This window comes from Cibotium barometz, chromosome 35 (assembly GCF_041138505.1).
Source record: "Cibotium barometz isolate CiBa-2024 chromosome 35, ASM4113850v1, whole genome shotgun sequence".
NCBI lineage: Eukaryota > Viridiplantae > Streptophyta > Polypodiopsida > Cyatheales > Cibotiaceae > Cibotium > Cibotium barometz.
The window spans coordinates 36583204-36601601 of record NC_141080.1 but is presented as its reverse complement, the minus strand read 5'-3'; the positions used below and the strand labels follow the sequence as shown (position 1 = coordinate 36601601).

At 39.1% G+C, this 18398-nt stretch overlaps 1 protein-coding gene across 1 annotated transcript; it reads left to right on the top strand.

The window, feature by feature from the left end:
• The first annotated feature begins 6965 nt into the window (after positions 1-6965).
• Positions 6966-9759, top strand: LOC147618399 (uncharacterized). Its single transcript, XM_086775243.1, has 3 exons — positions 6966-7160; positions 7608-7816; positions 9669-9759. Exons 1-3 carry the CDS (start codon positions 6966-6968, stop codon positions 9757-9759), a joined length of 495 nt encoding a protein of 164 aa, XP_086631369.1.
• The last annotated feature ends 8639 nt before the right edge of the window (positions 9760-18398 follow it).

Here is an 18398-nt window from a genome sequence, read left to right as displayed (position 1 = left end):
AAGAACCATTGTTTTTAAAACCAGTGTCTTTAATGATGTTTCTAATATGTCTCTAACTATTGCATACGTGAAGAAGAGCATGATCAGTCATGTACACCACGAAAAAACTTGTCAGAGTCTAAACATGGAAGCTGGTTAGCCGAGGAGGGTTTCAAACAAAAATAACTCTCTAAAATGCATGCGTATCAGACATGGCTACTGCTTTATTATAGAGTGCAGCAAAATGCATACATGATGGGCAAGCATATTGGAGCAGGTCCAAGTCTCGAAAAACTCATTGAGAGGGAAAATGTGCATACTCCAAGCCCAACACAAGTTGTAAATAAGGACAGTAAAGAGTACCATTGTAGGTACACCTATGTACAAGGCCCCAACTCCTTTTTGGCAGGTGATCGGGAATCAGCCCGACACAAGAGAAAACAATGTAATGTAATTGATGTGGATGATGATGCTAGTCATAGACCTAAGAACAACGTGCATGTGAGAGATAGGAAGTCTATTAGACGTCGTAGGAAAATACACTTCATGGATGAAGATGTGGACACAAGAAATGAATCGAGTGACAAAATCATAATGGAAGCACCCATACACAAGATATTTTGAGAAATTAGGAGAACTCCAAAGGGGAGCAAAGTAAAGTGTTTGGGTTATATAGGTAGTAGTAAGTGTGGTCGCATGATTTAGGATGTGCAAAAGTACTTGCATCATCATTTTTTTCAACAAGGTCCCATGCTACTGGGAAGACTAGTCAATGATGTGGTTTTGCAATAATGACATTATGCATACATGGGATGTGGAAAAGAACATTGACCATCCCCCACACAATGTGAGTCATGGGATTGAGCCAAAATGAAAATATGTTTATTCACCAACTAATTTTGACAGAAAGGGAGGTAACCGAATGTCTATGCAGCAAAGAATGAACCTACCTTGAATTGGTTTAGTGGACAACTCATGTTCCTAATTTATCTTTAGAGATGTATGGGATGTGCAAAAATGTTCTGAGGTATCATTTTATTGGAACAATTTCCATGGAGTAATTTTATTTGAGCTTGTATCATTTTATTGGAGTATTTTTATTTTGCTATTGATAGAGATTGAGAGAGACAAAAATACAGAGAGAGAGAGAGAGAGAGAGAGAGAGAGAGAGAGAGAGAGATAAAAGAGAGAGAGAAAGAGATAGACAAAGAGAGAGAGAGAGAGAGACAGAGAGACAGAGAGAGAGAGAGAGAGATAGAGAGAGAGAGAGAGAGAGAGAGAGACAGATAAAGAGAGAGAATAGACTGAGAGCCCCCCATTATTAAAAAATTGCTCGCCATATTTGGATTTATGCTTGCCCGTAATTGCTCGCTGAAAAATCCCCCATGCTAAACAATTTTCTTGTTTTCATACTACATTCATGTGGACTTGTTTGACCAGTTTGTATTACATTCATGTGGATTTACTTTTGACTAGTATATATTACATTTGTGTGGATTTGCTTATTACATTCATATGGATTTGCTTTCAACCAATTCAATAAGCAATGTGTTATTTCCAAATGTAGATAAGGGGTCTGAGAGAAAGACCATCACAAAAAAGGTATTTCATTTTGTGTACGTGGTTGTTGATTTAGTAGTGGGAGGAGATTTGACTAATACATTGTGAAATCATGAGTTTTTTCTAAAGATAAAGAAACTAGGTAGAGAGTTTTCTCGTGGGAATTAGATGGGCATTAGATTTTATTTTTTTGGTCTTGCCTTGTGGGGAGATGTTACATGGCTTGGAAAGGAGCCCTAGTTGGTACTTCTTGAAAGCGGATCACATGAGATATGGTGATAGCCGTTTTTTCGACTATCCACATTGCCATAGGGAGCTACCTCGGCCAAGGAAGATCACATAAACTCTTTGTCATAAATACCTTTTCACTGTAAATAGGCGTGTGTACGTTAGGGACACCCATATCTTCTATACATTTTTTATTATTAAAAAAAAGTTTTGCTAGCTACTCATCAAAAATAAATAAAATTATTACGACCCATTTTGTGTAAATGTTTCATTTCATATAAGGGCCTAAATATGGGGGTCTCTATTTTCTCAAATATGTAAATACTTCATTAGGTGTGTGCATTATAAAACCTAAGTATATTTTATTTATTATTATTATTATTATTATTATTTCTTCAAAATACTTTTGGACCATCATTGTACATATGCTTCAACTTCACCATGCATAAGTAAATCCTATGCCCTCACATTTCTACCCACACCATGTAGAAAGCCTACTACCCACACCATGTAGAAAGCCTACTACCCAAATCACTTTTTTTCTTAGACTATTTCATCTTTTATTCTCTCATCTACCCTAAAATAAATGAGGGTCTCCCTCCCTTTTGACTTCCATAGTTTAGTATTTTTGTATATAATTTTTACTATTAAATATTTTATATATTTTCATTAAATACTTTTTCATATATCAATTATTTTTGTATATTTTATTTTAGTATTTTATTCACAATTAGATCTCTTTGTTTATTTTATTTTCCTATCATAATAACCATATTGTCATGATATGTTGACTAGTTAAATACTAGCTTGTTTTTTCTTATTATGTAAATCCTTTATAAAATGGAAAAAATCTCCTCCATGCAAGTGTCCACATACACTTGAGTCTCTAAGGTCAGGGTATGATGTATTGGGGGGCTCACTTGTGGAGCTATCAAGAAATTCCACCAATGGGGACCCACACAAAGATTTTAAAAATTCAGAAAATACATTATTCTACTGATTTTTTTGCGCCCACCTCCACTCCGATTTTGGACTGGTCATCAAAAGACAAAAGTTATCTCGGGAGCTCAAGAATATGCTTAATTGCTTTCAGAATTTTTGGAGCTAATGGCGATGAGATATGAATTTTTTATTGGACCCCAGTCTGCCCACTTTTTGGCAAGGTACACCTAGCCTCTTCTCACCTCCCTTACACATTCATCACCTACACACTTACTCATTCCTTTCTCACTCCATCAAACCTGCAAACTTCATGTCCTTTCTCACCCTCTCCACCTTTGCCCTCTCCCTCCATCTCCATTTGCTCTCATATCTACTCTACACCCATACCTCATCTCCATTTCTCTCCCTACTACTCCCATATTACTAAATTATTTTCCCAATCTCAAAAAATACATAAAAATTCAGCATGAATGTATCATATTAACCTCTGCAAATATGTGGTTTCCATTTACAAAAACCCCCATGTTCTTCACCTCAATCAACTTTTGTGGCGTCAAATGCAAGAAGGAGACCGGCGGTTAACTTAAAGATCTACACATGGGAGAATCCAAGCTTCTTCGAGCTTTCAACCACACAAAGGATCTTTCCAAATCTTTACTCCTCTCACTCAACCGCTCAGACCTTCTCACCCATTTTGTACATTGAATTACTGACTCAAGGGATAAGAAGAGGCCCACTCTCATTTCAAAATAAAAAATCCATAATCTATGATTTCCCATAATAAGATTGATTAGGCTTAATCCTAATTGGGGCTTCTCAAACCTATAAATAGAGCCCCCTCCATTCCTTGTAAAGAGAGATTACACACATTGTACACCACTCCCAACTCTAGTGTGTAAGGAGATAGTGAACTTATGAGCTCTCTCTATACATCAATACCTTTGATTGCATAAAGAAGCTTGAAGCTAGTCATGTCATTGTGAGGCCATACTCCCTATCATAATTGTATCTTGCCTTTGTTGCATAAATAAGATTAGTAGTTTGGGTGCAATTGTGTACAAAATCTTGGACTCCTACATCTCCAAAGTTGATTTAGCAAAGCGGTCCGATGTTTGATTTAAGGTAAATTCGATCCTTGTATTTTGTGGTGTGATTTTATGCTTGGCGGCTTGAGGGCCTGTTTTTGATTTGTTGCCTTTCATTCCATGGTAAGAGGGTTGTATGGTGAGAGGGCTCCCGTAACCTTAAGACCATGTGTATACCGACAACAAAATCAAGCTTATAGTGTCTCTCTAAGTTCTTCTCCAAGTTTGGTGTGCATATATTTGTGTTATGCTAGTCTCCTCCACACATAATACCATATGTTATGAGTGTTTGTTGAGGGTGTGTGTGTCTTTTGATTTATGTATATGGTTAGCTTGTATTGATTGGCTATCTACAAGGAAAGATCTTTGGTGTCCTAGTTCACACACATAACTAGGTGGTGCCCCGTTCTTGTTGAGTGTGTGGTTTTGGGGTTCTTATGTTTGTGTTGCGTTGTGCCCCAAGCCCATTGAGCAACACGGGAGCCTTGAGGAGTGCTTAGAGGCCGCTCTTCTTGTTGCCCGCCCCGAACTGCCTCAATTTTGGTGCCCCCACTGAGGACGAGCAGTTTTTGAATGGGTATTTAAGGTACATCGATCTCTTTAACACATAGATTTCCTTGTGTGCTTGTTGGGTATCATATTTTAAGAAGGAAAGTTGGTACTTTTATGTGATCTTTCATGAATAATCCACCTCCTCCTAATTCTCTTGGGATTCAATTCAACCAGTTTCATTGGGTGCACTCCATTAGAGTGAATGTTTGCATTGATAGAAAAATTTTCTACTAACAACGCATGGTTCTTCTTTTTGGTCCAGAAAGACTAAGAGAGGTTTTAGCATCACCTAATCCTGTCATACTTCCCATTGTAGATTACACCATTTCCTTTGATGTGCATATTTTCATCTTGTTTTAGCTTAGTTTTATGAATTAAGAAGACTTATACCGTAGGTTAATTTCTTATGCTAGGCAAGAAATACACATAGTTGTTGGTAGTAAGTTGCAATTTCAGCGTGTCATTCATTGTATATTTAGACCTAGGCAAGTAGCAGCCATTAATGCCTCAGTTAATCCATTTATTTTGCCTTTGATTCGTTACGACATAAGCTTTGACGTCTACATTTTCATTCTACTTTGAAAAAAAAAAAGAGTGAGAGAGAAAGAGAGTGAAGAAAGACCTTTGTGCAATCATATTTGTGCTTCTTCTTCTTAAGCATGGATACCACTAGGCAAATGAGTGGCTACCCCTTATTCTTTGGAGAGCCCGGTGAGGATGCCGAGTTGTTCTTATCAAACTTTAGAATGGCACTCCACATAAAGAGAGTGGTAGGATACCAAGAATGCTTAGACATGTTTGAGTTGGTCCTACGAAGAGATGCTTCCACTTGGTTTCATTCTCTACCTGCACCCGCGCGAGTAGATTACAAGGGGGTCATACAACTTTTTAGAGACAATTACTTCACTCCTTTGAACACACAAAAGCTATGGCAAGAAATAGTTGCTCATAAGCAAAAGGATCTAGAGGACTACTTGAGTTATAAGCAAGAATTCTTACGTCTTTGGACTCTTTGGTTGCGTAGTCTTCCTAACCCTGGAGATGGTGCAGAATTCTTGAAGAAGGAGAGATTTATTGCAGGGATGTACCCATCACTAAAATTGCAAGTAGAGTCAGGAGTAGAGTCAGGAGAGCCCACAACATTTGATGTTGCTGAGGCTAGGGCTACCAAGAAACTCCGAAAGATGAGGTGTATGCCTAGGGGGGCTTCATCTTTGATGACTCAAAGCCTAGGCAAGAGGTATAGTCCTGCACTCGTAGAGAATTACCTGAGGTCACAGTCGAGGTGATAGAAAAGTTAAATGAGTCTTTAAATAACTTGTCTATCCACTTTGCACAAGCTGTGGAACAGAAGGGCCAAGCTAAAAGGGTTGAAGAACGAGAGCAACGACCTAGGCGACTCTTGCAATGTTGGAATTGCGGAGAGTCAGGGCATGGAATGTATAATTGTCCTTGGCCTCGTGGGGAGCCAGGGAAGCCTAACATGAATTATCCAGTGATGAATGCAGGTGAAGGTACTAGTCAACAACAACCGATGATTTTGCAGAGGCCCAATGCAACAAGACCACCTCCACGCGAGGAGTGGAAGGAATGCCGCCCTTGTCGGACCCAAATGTACATGTGGTAGAGGTAACAAAGGCCAAGGAGGTAAACATTGAAGCAAATGGTGTCAAACGAAGGCGTGGAAAAGAGAAGGAAAAGGAGGGTGTGGCATCACAAAGTGACCATGGACGAGGAAAGAAAGTGAAGAAAAGCAAGGAAGTCAAGAGGAGACGATGTCGTATAAACCTCCAAGATTTCCCCCTTGGACATGGTATGGCTCCATACAACCTTTTGGAAAACATGAGAGGTAAGGGTCCTGATATCTCGTGGCCTCAATTTCTAGCCTTATGTCCACAAGTTAGGAGAGAATTAACAAAGTCCGTGAGCACTAGGAGAAAAACAAAAGAGAATGTGCCTGTTGTAAAAATTTCACAAGCCGAGATGGATGAGGACATTACACCTATATTAGATTGCTACATCAAGGGAAGGCTAGTTAAGAAGGGTCTAGTAGATGGGGGTGCACAAATTTGCATTATGACAGAGGGCTTTATGCAAAGACTAGGCATGCATATTCATGAAACACCTGAAATTAAGGTGAAAATGGCAAACAATAGCAAAGCAAAGTGTCTTGGGATTTGTAAGAATGTTTCTGTGAAAGTTTTTGGCATTAAGAAGGTTGTTGATTTTTATGTTATGTCTACCAAGGAAAGTGGTTATCCATTTATCCTAGGTAGACCATGGCTAATGAGAATGTGAGCTTTGCAGGATTGGGAAAATGGAAAGTTAATTTGCAGGAATGAAAATCATAAGAAGATTATCTTTGACATGAAGGAACAACGACGAGAGGAGATAAATGAAGAATCTACTCAAGGTGAAACAGAGGAGGATTGGACCGATGACACCTCAGAGGAAGAGAGCAGCAGTAGCACTATGGAAGAGGAGTCTTCCATTGAAGTCATGGGGGTAAGATTCAGAGCAAAAGACAAAGAGGCACCCTGTCAAGGTTTGGAGGAGGTAGGCTCTCAAGAAGACCAAATTGTGCATGATGAAGAAATGTTTGATGCTATGCTCTCAAAAATGCTTACATCGGAGGAAGGAGAGGAGTTTAAATGTGTACTAAGGAAATTTCCTAGGTTTTTTGCTAAAGATTACACAGATGTGCGTGGCGTAGAGGCCATTCAACACAAGATCGAGCTAAAGCCAGAAGCCAAACCTAAGGCACAAAAGCTACGAAGACTAGGAGTCATCAAGGAGCAAGCACTACTCAAAGAGGTGAGGAAGCTTCTAGCAGTGGGATTCATATATCCTGTAGAAAATTCACAGTGGGTCTCTCCCGTCGTGGTCACTCCCAAGAAGAACGGCAAATGGAGGGTGTGTGTGGACTATCGTCCACTCAACGAGGCGACAAAAAGGGACCACTTTCCTCTCCCATTTCAAGATGAGATCCTAAATGAGGTAGCAGGTCATGAGAAGTATATGATATGTGATGGCTACTCAGGTTACTTTCAAATTGGGATTGCATTGGAGGATCAATTGAAAACAACCTTCATCACTCCTTGGGGTTGTTATGCTTTCAGAGTCATGCCATTTGGTTTGACCAATGCTCCAGCGACATTTCAACGTTTCATGAACATGGTGTCTCAAGCATTCTTTGGGAAATCCATTAGAGTGTTCATAGATGATTTTTGCATCTATAGCTCTAAGTCATTGCATGTGCAGAGGGTGGAAGAAGGCTTGAAGAAACTCTACGACATGGGGGGCCAACTCAATCCCGACAAATGTCATATTGGTGAGGATGAAGTAATCTTGCTTGGTCATAAGGTTTCTTCCAAAGGCATTGAGGTGGATCCTACAAAGGCAAAGGCTCTTATCGACCTACCATCTCCAAAGAGTCTCAAGGAGGCCATCTCATTCATTCAAAAGGTGAAGTATATGTCACGCTTCATTCACTTACCTCAGAGTTACTTCACCCCTTGCAAAAATTGACTCAACAAGTAGAGTTTGCATGGTCTAATGAGCTTGAGGAGTACTTTTGTAACATTAAAGTCATTTTGTCAGAGCTACCAACACTCATGCCTCCTTGTTGGGAGTACACTTTCTTTGTTAGCTCTAGTGTTGGAAAGGAAACAGTGGGTGCAGTTTTGTTACAGCAAGATCCCCACAGTACTAGGATGCGGCCCATCTACTTTGTTAGTAGAGTCATGAATGTCTTGGAGAAAGGCTACACGGAAGCGGAACTCATGATGCTTGCTCTCATCTTTGCGGGTGAGAAAATTTAGATCCTACTTGTTACCAAAACCTTTTGTAATTCTCACTGCTGCAGAAAATTTGTTTCCTTGGGTGTCTTCTCAAATGACTATCAGTGCTAGAATCACAAAGTGGGTTATAGAATTGCAAGAATTCTAATACTCTTTCAAGGTAGAAGATAGTGTGCATGCACAATTGGCAGGGATTCTCACTTATAGAGTGCATGAAAAGGAGATTAAGGTGCCTAAAGTAAAGACCCTACCATTGCCACCACCCAAAACTATACCTAATGCATTCACCTTGTTCTTTGATGGAGCTTTTAGAAAAGCCACAGGTAAAGTAGGGGGAGGGCTAGTGCTGCTCAACCCAAGTGGAGAGGTGGTTATGAAGGAGAAGGTCAACTTGCTAAGTTCTACTAGCAACAATGAAGCAGAGTACGACATACTACTTCATGGCTTAAAGGTGTGCATCAATCAAGGGATACAACGTCTCCTGGTAAAAGGGGATGCACTTCTTATTGTAAGGCAAATTTTAGGCATTTGGGCATGCAAGAATGAAAGATTAAGGTAAAAGGTTCGTGCTATCCGTAGGTTGTTTAATCAATTTGAGGAGGTACAATTGTATCATATTCCTAGGAAACAAAATGAGGATGCTGATCTACTTGCACAACAAGCTGTTGCATGTGTTAAGAAGGAAATGCAAGTAGTCATGGCTGCAGCGGCTATTAAGCAACCATGGTACCAAGGAATGGAGACAACACTGGCTCCCATAGTGAGCTACATCTTGGAAGGTGAATTCCCACAAGACTTCACAAGGGCACACAAGAGGAGGCTCATGAAGAGGGCAAGTTCTTTCTTGTTCTTAGAAGGTGCCCTCTACCAAAGAGGAAAAGATCAAGTGTACAGAAGAGTACCAACAACCAAGGAGATTCCAGCCATTTTAGAAGGTTTGCATGAAGAAGCATGTGGTGGCCATTTTGCGCAAGAACTAACTGTGAAAAAGATTTTGCTTGCTGGGTATGTTTGGCCAAGCTAACATGTGGATGTCCAACATTGGTGTAAGAGCTATCATAACTGCCAAGTCAATGGTAATAAGAGGTTGCTACATGGTCCATGCCAATTAGTCATTGCAAGTGGTCCATTTGAAAAATGGGGCATTGATGCTATGGGTCCACTACCTAGAACTAAAAATGGAAAATTGTACATCTTAGTGGCCATAGACTACATGACTAGGTGGGTGGAGGCTCAAAGTGTGGCAAGGGTGAATGGAAATACTGTAAGCAGATTTGTTTACACTCATATATGTTGCAGATTTGGCACACCCTTGGAGATTGTTTCTGATAATGGTCCAGGTTTTAGAAAAGGTTTGCTCACCGAAGTTTGTGAAGAGCTTCATATTTCACATCGTCATAGCACACCCTACTATCCCCAATCAAATGGGTTAGTAGAGAAGGCTAATGGTGTCATTGCAGGAATCATATAAGGAAGATGGTGGAGAACAAGACGAAGTTTTGGGACAAGTTCCTTGATGCAGCACTATGGGCATACCAGACTACCTACTGAGAAGCAACGGGGTTTACGCCCTTTCACTTGGTTTATGGTCAAGAAGCATTGCAGCTTATTGAGCTCAACATCCCAACAACAATGCGGCTACATGGGAAAGGTGGACTAGGAGATCAAGATGCATGGGTGGATCGACTTCTCACTTTAGTTGAGCTAGAGTGGAAAAGAGAAGCTGCATATGAGTGTTATGGAAGAAAAGCCATGCAAGCAGCGGAGAAGTTCAATGCAACTTTGAAAGACAAGGGCATCAAAGAAGGAGATCTTGTGCTAAAGTATGACAATCGACTTGATAACCGGTTTGATGCCAAGTTTGAAACTAGATGGCAGGGACCATACATTGTCAAGAAGGTTTTCAACTCTAGCTATTATCAGCTCATGGATTTGGATGGCAAAGAACATTCTAAGAAGGTGAATGGATACAGACTCAAGCCATACTTGAGTCGCATTCTACCGACAGACTTACAAAAGCAACCACAAAAAGGAGATAAAAGGGCATGTAAGTTCTGTGGTTTGAGTGATGGATGTGGTGCAAAACACAAGGAACAGAAGAAAGATGGACAAGAGAACCACATTACACCACTTTCTTTAGAAAGCCTACATTATGATGGTACATGAATATACCATCATCTAGGGGGAGGGCTAAATGATAGCCGTTTTTTCGACTATCCACATTGCCATAGGGAGCTACCTCGGCCAAGGAAAATCACATAAACTCTTTGTCATAAATACCTTTTCACTGTAAATAGGCGTGTGTGCGTTAGGGACTTTACCCATATCTTCTATATATTTTTTATTATTAAAAAAAAGTTTTGTTAGCTACTCATCAAAAATAAATAAAATTATTACGGCCCATTTTGTGTAAATATTTCATTTCATATAAGGGCCTAAATATGGGGGTCTCTATTTTCTCAAATATGTAAATACTTCATTAGATGTGTATATTATAAAACCTAAGTATATTTTATTTATTTATTATTATTATTATTTTTCTTCATAATACTTTTGGACCATCATTGTACATATGCTTCAACTTCACCATGCATAAGTAAATCCTATGCTCTCACATTTCTACCCACACCATGTAGAAAGCCTACCACCCAAATCACTTTTTCCCTTAGACTATTTCATCTTTTATTCTCTCATCTACCCTAAAATAAATGAGGGTCTCCCTCCCTTTTGACTTCCATAGTTTAGTATTTTTGTATATAATTTTTACTATTAAATATTTTATATATTTTCATTAAATACTTTTTTATATATCAATTATTTTAGTATATTTTATTTTAGTATTTTATTCACAATTAGATCTCTTTGTTTATTTTATTTTCCTATCATAATAACCATATTGTCATGATATGTTGACTAGTTAAATACTAGCTTGTTTTTTCTTATTATGTAAATCCTTTATAAAATGGAAAAAATCTCCTCCATGCAAGTGTCCACATACACTTGAGTCTCTAAGGTCAGGGTATGATGTATTGGGGGGCTCACTCGTGGAGCTATCAAGAAATTCTACCAATGGGGACCCACACAAAGATTTTAAAAATTCAGAAAATACATGATTCTGCTGAATTTTTTGCGCCCGCCTCCACTCCGATTTTGGACTGGTTATCAAAAGACAAAAGTTAGCTCGGGAGCTCAAGAATATGCTTAAGTCTTTTGAGAATTTTTGGAGCTAATGGCGATGAGATATGAATTTTTTATTGGACCCCAATTTGCCCACTTTTTGGCAAGGTACACCTAGTCTCTTCTCACCTCCCTTACACATTCATCACCTACACACTTACTCATTCCTTTCTCACTCCATCAAACCTACAAACTTCATGTCCTCTCTCACCCTCTCCACCTTTTCCCTCTCCCTCCATCTCCATTTGCTCTTATATCTACTCTACACCCATACCTCATCTCCATTTCTCTCCCTACTACTCCCATATTACTAAATTATTTTCCCAATCTCAAAAAATACATAAAAATTCAGCATGAATGTATCATATTAACCTCTGCAAATATGGGGTTTCCATCTACAAAAACCCCCATGTTCTTCACCTCAATCAACTTTTGTGGCGTCAAATGCAAGAAGGAGACCGGCGGTTAACTTAAAGATCTACACATGGGAGAATCCAAGCTTCTTCGAGCTTTCAACCATACAAAGGATCTTTCCAAATCTTTACTCCTCTCACTCAACCTCTCAGCCCTTCTCACCCATTTTGTACATTGTATCACTAACCTTTTATAGTGATTACTAACTACTAACCACACTAACATTTGTAAATAAGCACCCACTCTACTACTTTTGGAGTAGGCATTACTACAAGTTATTTGCTCAAACCTCTACATCACACTCTCCTCTCATCTTCAATAATTCTCTCACCTTGAGCGCACATCCATGTGATTCAAGGGATAAGAAGAGGCCCACTCTCATTTCAAAATAAAAAATCCATAATCTATGATTTTTTATAATAAGATTGATTAGGCTTAATCCTAATTGGGGCTTCTCAAACCTATAAATAGAGCCCCCTCCATTCCTTGTAAAGAGAGATTACACACATTGTACACCACTCCCAACTCTAGTGTGTAAGGAGATAGTGAACTTATGAGCTCTCTCTATACATCAATACCTTTGATTGCATAGAGAAGCTTGAAGCTAGTCATGTCATTGTGAGGCCATACTCCCTATCATAATTGTATCTTGCCTTTGTTGCATAAATAAGATTAGTAGTTTGGGTGCAATTGTGTACAAAATCTTGGACTCCTACATCTCCAAAGTTGATTTAGCAAAGCGGTCCGATGTTTGATTTAAGGTAAATTCGATCCTTGTATTTTGTGGTGTGATTTTATGCTTGGCGGCTTGAGGGCCTGTTTTTGATTTGTTGCCTTTCATTCCATGGTAAGAGGGTTGTATGGTGAGAGGGCTCCCGTAACCTTAAGACCATGTGTATACCGACAACAAAATCAAGCTTATAGTGTCTCTCTAAGTTCTTCTCCAAGTTTGGTGTGCATATATTTGTGTTATGCTAGTCTCCTCCACACATAATACCATATGTTATGAGTGTTTATTGAGGGTGTGTGTGTCTTTTGATTGATGTATATGGTTAGCTTGTATTGATTGGCTATCTACAAGGAAAGATCTTTGGTGTCCTAGTTCACACACATAACTAGGTGGTGCCCCGTTCTTGTTGAGTGTGTGGTTTTGGGGTTCTTATGTTTGTGTTGCATTGTGCCCCAAGCCCATTGAGCAACACGGGAGCCTTGAGGAGTGCTTAGAGGCCGCTCTTCTTGTTGCCTGCCCCGGACTGCCTCAATGGTTTGGACGTTTCTAGGGTATCCCTTGTTTCCAACTCTGACGAGTGGTTGCTTACAATGTGTTTAACTGTATGTGATCTCACTTATATGCCAACTTTCCATTTTTTTGTTGATGTAGTGAGAATTAAGATGATTTACCTAATATCAAAATTGGTAGTAGGACTTTGTGTGGGATGGATTGGGTAGTATGCTCATGTCCAAGAGTTGGAGGTGTTTTGACATGTTATTGTGATAGACTCCATGCCATCTACCTTTTTGGAGAGTGGAAGGAAAGTGCTATGAGGTGAAGGAAATTGCTATCAAGTGAAGTCTTTCAATCTTCATTTCTTTTGAAATGACAATGTGTAACAGGGTCTAGTGTGAACATATGGTTGAAGGGCCTACTAGCAAAGAAGTTGGGGATCACAACAATTCAACCAACTCTAGTAGTGGATAAAAAAGGAGAGTTGGCATTGTTAGGGGAGAAGACGTTAAAATAGCAAGCTGTAAATTTTATGTGGTATTTATTATCTTGCGAATGGCATAAATATCAAAAGCTTACCCTATTCTTTTAGGAAGGTCATGGCTCAAGAGTAGGAGGATCAAGAACAACTAGGAAACTAACTGGATTTCCATTATAAAAGGCAAAAGAAAGTCAAGGTGATAGCAGCACCCAAGGGGAAAAAAATTCGGCCAGCCCTTTGCACGTCGAAAGGTTGAACTACTTGGAAAGCATAGAGGATGATGAAGAAGACCAAATCTTGAGAGAAAACCCATACTTAATCTCCTTGTTTTTGAAGAAGATGTGAAATTTGAAATACGATCTAAAAGTCTTGACAATTTAATCTTGAAAGAGTTACATGGTGGGGGAAAGTAAGAAGAAGAAAATGAAGAAGACCACAAGGAGCTCCTACTCTTGAAATATGGACTATAATAGCACCAAAGTATCTAAGCACAAATGTTGGGTTTACAAGAAATCAACAAGAAGTTAGCAAAAGAAATAGGGTCCTTAAAGGCTACAATGGCTAGGTAGGAGCAAGAGACAAGGCAGGATTGGTGGAAGCCACTGCAAATCGAGTAGTAACAGAACAAAAGCCAGAAGTTGTGGTGAAGTTATGTTGGGCATTTGGAGGTAGTCAAAGACATCCAGACAATGAAAAATAAAGATAAGAGTGGGCTCATCAAGATGGAGGTCAGACTAGCAGTATATGAGGACCATACACTTGCTAAAGTGTACGAGCAGCCAAGATGGAGGAATGGGAAGATTGTGTAATTGATGAACCAAATGATAGATTATCTATAAAGGAAATGATGGAAGCACCCACACCCACCTGCAACCAAGTTGTTCCCTATAAGTAAGAAAACCTGAATCCAAATGGGGGCAATGGATAGCATGAAAAGGCTGTTGAAAGCAGGCAAAAGAACAAAAGATTAGGTCAAATGAAATCACTTGAGAAGGAGTGGTAAAAGGAATTAGGGTGACTTCCATAGCAATCAAAGAGTTGGAGGTGCAAAAGAAAGAACTTGTGTAAAAGCAGAACTATGGGTGTCAATTTGAATTATCTTGATTTGATTTAAGTTTTTCTATAATGCAACAACATAAATTTGGTGTGTAGACATTATGTGCGTAGGCTATAAGTGTTATAGATCATAATCGCCACTTTTTGTCATCAATAACTTTGTCAATATTGTTATCATTATCATCAAATCATTGTCAATGACTTTTGCATCCTTGTTAGAACATTTCTAAACTTTACACTCTATCATTTTTATCATTATCATCAAATCATTGTGATCGACTTTTGCATCCTTGTTAGAACATTTCTAAACTTTACACTCTATCATTTTTCATATACTTTGTAAGTCTCTTCATCATCAGTGCTCTATTGGCAGCCGAGTCTCAATTGCATTCAGTGAGCATTGAGAGTACTTGTAGGCTATTAGAATATTCTCGATTTATTTCAAAGACTTGTTATTTCTAAGCTGAAATGATAGGCAATTATGTATTTGGGATGCTTTTTGCTTGTTGAAGATAAGTTTGATGGAGCCAACTACCCTTTATGGTCCTATATGATGCGTCATGTAGTATTGGTTTTGCCAAAGGGATTTGGAAATGGCATTGAGACACATTCTACCTTATAAGTGCTAGATAGTACTAGTTATTTCTAAGCTGAAATGATAGGCAATTATGTATTTGGGATGCTTTTTGCCTGTTGAAGATAAGTTTGATGGAGCCAACTACCCTTTATGGTCCTATATGATGCGTCATGTAGTATTGGTTTTGCCAAAGGGATTTGGAAATGGCATTGAGACACATTCTACCTTTAGATAGCACTAGTACTTTGGATGGTGATGCTAGTTTAGATGTAACTATGGCATCCACCTCCGTACCTCTCGACGGAAAAAGCCAAGTGGGATGTCAAGGATACACAAGCACATCCATTGGTGGTGGCACTTTCTATTGAAAGAAGCATTAGCCCTTATATTCTCTCATATAAAATTGCCAAAAAAGCTTGGGATAAGCTTATTATGCTTTTATTAGGTGCATAACTAGGCACATGTGGCCTACTTATGTAAGCAGTTAGAGTATGAGCATATAAATGAGGGAGACTTAATAGATGAGTTTCTCACAAAGATCAAAGATCTCAAAGAGTAGCTTGCATGTATTGATGAGGCCTATCTGGATAGTTTAATGGTGCCTATTGTTCTCACAACTTTGTCAATTTTATCCCCAGGTTTTGCATCCACACTTTGGATTGTGATGAAGGGTAACCCTAATGCTCTTATATTTGATGAGTTAGTTGTAGTGCTCTTGAAAGAAGAAAATCCTCGAAAAAACCAAAATGTTATATGTGTGGGAGATCAAGCATTTACTATGCCAGTCAAAAAGGTTAAGGCAAAGCCTTCTCTCAAGGTGGCTACATGCTAAGGCAAAATATTAGCCCAATCTTCTGGTGGTAAGGATGTTGAGAAGACGTGTAATAAGCCTAAGAAGAAAGGCAAATAAAACTATTATTGAAAGTCATGACATTACATCAATGAATTTAAAAAAAAGGCTAGAGAAGAAGAAGAAGGAGGAGTTAGGCATGGCTATGGATGGTGGCTATGGCTAATGCATCAGCATCAAGTGCTAAAAAGGAGTCAAGAAACTATACAAAATGATTGGGCAAGCATTCATTATGTACTATAGTTATGATGCTTATGTCCATGATATATGTATGTTAGTGATAGATTAGCATGTCTGGTATTTTGATAGTGGTGCTAGCAAGCACCACTTTCAAAATACTTCATGGAAAAAGTGCTTATGTCCATGATTTTATGTATGTTAATGATAGATTAGCATGTCTGGAATTTTGATAGTGGTGCTAGCAAGTACAACTATCAAAATAGATTAGCATGTTTAGTATTTTGATAGTAATGTGCTAGCAAGCACATTAATTCTCAATGTGGTTTGTTTTCCTCCCTTGAGTATGCTCCTCAAGGAGGGGTACGTGGACATGTGTAAACAACTCCTCATATCCAGTGGAAGGAGTTGGTAAGGTTGTGCTCACTACTTCAAATGGTGGGACAACCACTTTCTAAGATGTCTTATTTGTACATGGCATCAAAAAGCATTTACTATCAATTTTTACCACTACTAAAGCAAGACTAGTGATCAAATTTATTGATGATAATTCATGAAAAGTGTGATAGATACATGACTAATTTATTGATGATATCTCTCATTGAGATGGCATGTTACATGGTTAAATGCCAAGAATTTCCTCATGTTTTTTGGTTGAAGGAAATCATGTGTACCACTTAGATGCCCCACCAAGGCCTTGTAGTAGACAATTACTCCTTATGAAGCTTGGAATGGTGGAAGCCCTCTGTGGCCCATTTGTATATTTTTGGTTATCTTGCTTACACTCTTAAGCATGAGTAATAAAACAATAACCTAGATGATAAGGTGGTAAAATGTATTTTTGGGATACAGCTCATAGACTCTACCATTGCAAATTTTGGTAAAAGTAGAGATGTTATCTTCACTGAGAAGTCAATTTAGCCCACGCTTTTATACAAAAAAAATAGCAAAATGTTTTCTCACATGACATCTTTGATACACTCCTATGTTTGTACAATATCCGATAGCCATATTTAGAGCAAAACGAGTGCTCAAAAAGGTGCTAAAAATCAACCCATACCGGTTAAAAATCGGCTCAAATTTTAGCCCATAAATCAGCCTATTAATGAGGCATAGTGGATGAGGAAAGGGAAGCTATACACGAGTGCAACTACATGCCAAAATGGTTGGTGTGTAGACATTTTGTGATAGCAAAATTAGCTACTCCTTTGCCTAGTAAAACGTGTGTAAGTTATCATCATGCATCTTATGGATGATGCAATGGTGGATGAGGAAAGGGAAGCTATATAGGCATCCAATCGTATGCTAAAATGGCTAGTATGCAGATATTTCAAGATAGCAAAATTTGATACTCCTTTGATTAGCATTACAATTGCAAGTTCTCATCATGTATCTATTGTGGAGCATGCTCTCATTGTTATATATGTACTGAAGAGGAACCTGGCTATTTAAACCTGAGCTCCCCCCTCCCCCCTTGGTTAATTTTTAAAGAGCCAGCCATTTACACCTTCTCCATGCCCCTTTTAATTAAAACCTCTTCCAGTGGGTCCATTACTACCCCCCCCCCCTTTCCATTTTTAAAGAGCTAACCCCTATCCATTTTTAAAGAGCCACCCATTTAGACCTTCTCCCTATCCCTTTTAATTAAAACCCTTCCTAAAGTTTATTTTTAAAAATCTGACTCCCTTAAAAAACACTTTTTATTTTTAAAAAACCACCTAAACTCGTCCCATATGTCACGGGCCCAAAATGTCGATCCCGCCAAACATCGGGCTACAAAAGGAGACCCCCATCTCACTGTGCATCTTGGCTCCCTCGACCCGTCGAGCATGTCATCATATGTTTTGCCTTGTTGAGTCAAATCCATCTCATGTCTCCCTGGCCCCCGTAACTCCATAGCCAAGGTAGGCTCGGATCATTCCCTCTACCTCTGTTCCATGATCTTGTCGGGGTGGGCTACCATCGGCTTGTTGGCGTGGCTTGTCTTTCAATGGTTTCCTTTCGTCAATCCCATTTCTACGTTGACACTTTGTCAATGTAGAAATGGGACTATTGGCATGGCTCATCATCCTCATGGCATTGCCATTTTTAATGTTTTCCTTTTGTTAGTCCCATCTTAATGACAATTTATCATTAAGATGGGGAGGGTAGCATCTCTAGGGGGGGAACACATGGCACCTCATAGCACCCACTCTTACCCAAGAGGCCTAATGTGCCTACTTAGTGTTGTATGAGTGTGGTGTGTGAGTGCATTACTAAGTGTGCCTAGGTATGGGTCCATGCTAAGTGTTAAGG